This window comes from Sipha flava, unplaced genomic scaffold (genome assembly GCF_003268045.1).
Source record: "Sipha flava isolate LNK unplaced genomic scaffold, YSA_version1 224_pilon_pilon, whole genome shotgun sequence".
In the NCBI taxonomy this organism is placed as follows: Eukaryota; Metazoa; Arthropoda; class Insecta; order Hemiptera; family Aphididae; genus Sipha; species Sipha flava.
In genome coordinates, this window is record NW_020272857.1 from 717,990 (window position 1) to 719,202 (window position 1,213).

The window sequence follows — 1,213 nt, forward strand, 5'->3', positions numbered from 1 at the left end:
TTTCCGATTTTTCGTACTGTATACTGTATGCTATAGTGCGGCCAGCGAAACTAGAAGCTTGACGGTCACGCGCCCTAGTGGCCGTTTTTCATTAGGGCTACGAAGAATGCAAGCTGTTTCACAGCTACTCGTACGGTACTCGCGCTTATCGTATATTCTTATGTGTGAATATGAAACGGGCCTTTACTAAAGACATAACATTTGATATTTTCGAAATACACATTTTTTATTAATTTATTATCACGTTATCAAAATAATAATATAATAATATAATAATAATAACATTTAAAATATTTACAATTGTTTTTGAATTTTAATAATAATTATAAAACTCTACTCGTCGTCGTCGTCATCATCGTCGCTTGAACTGCTGTCATCTGGATAAATTGTTAAAATAATCGACTCTAATATTTCGTCCCTCAGTCCTGCTTTATAGAAATCTTCTTGGAAATTCTTCCTTGTCATAAAAGCTGTGGATCACCCCTCTGACCACTTCACTGTCGAAATCGTCAAGATCAGTGATAGGTTTGTTACGACTGTAACGTTTTCTAGGTGATCGAAATTTTATATCTGTAGAACTTCCGACACTTAACTCTTCTTCAACACCAAGAGATATAGTTTTGCTTTCCTTACAAATTCTCTGTACAGTAAACCGACTTACTCCACAAGCATCTGCCGTACGCTCTTGACATAGTCGGAAAAAATTTGCCATTTTCGGTTGGTCTTCTTTACTGGCCAACATTTTAAAATAATTGTACACGTTGTATATAGTTTTTTTGGTTCGAGGATGTATATCTGGCCGGATCGACATTTCAATTAAACAATATAGGAACAAAAATGGTGAAAAACCGCAAAAAACAAAAATATACAAATAAACAGTAAGGAATTCGTAACAAACTCAGTTCAAATTATAACAACTAGCACACACAAAATACATGTTACACGAAGCAAAGAGGTCCAGTGACTAACTTAAAGGTCATACAGCAGATGGTTTAATGGTTAGAGGTTTGTATTAAAATCTACAGGTATTCGGCATGCATAGGGTCACACAATAGTTGATTATTATATATGCGTTATAGGCTATTGTATATTTTTTCCCCAAATTGTGTTTCAGCTACAATACGTATCGTAAACTATAATCATAACACTACGTAGCAACTCATTTTACTGATTATTTACAATAGAATGAGAACCACTTTTTGTGAGCCGGATT

At 34.5% G+C, this 1,213-nt stretch overlaps 1 protein-coding gene across 1 annotated transcript; it reads right to left on the reverse strand.

Annotated features, from left to right (window-relative positions):
• Positions 1-337: 337 nt before the first annotated feature.
• LOC112683366 lies at positions 338-947 on the reverse strand. The gene has a single exon (XM_025554371.1). It carries the CDS (start codon positions 809-811, stop codon positions 431-433), a length of 381 nt encoding a protein of 126 aa, XP_025410156.1. The 5' UTR covers positions 812-947; the 3' UTR covers positions 338-430.
• Between the last annotated feature and the right edge of the window lie 266 nt (positions 948-1,213).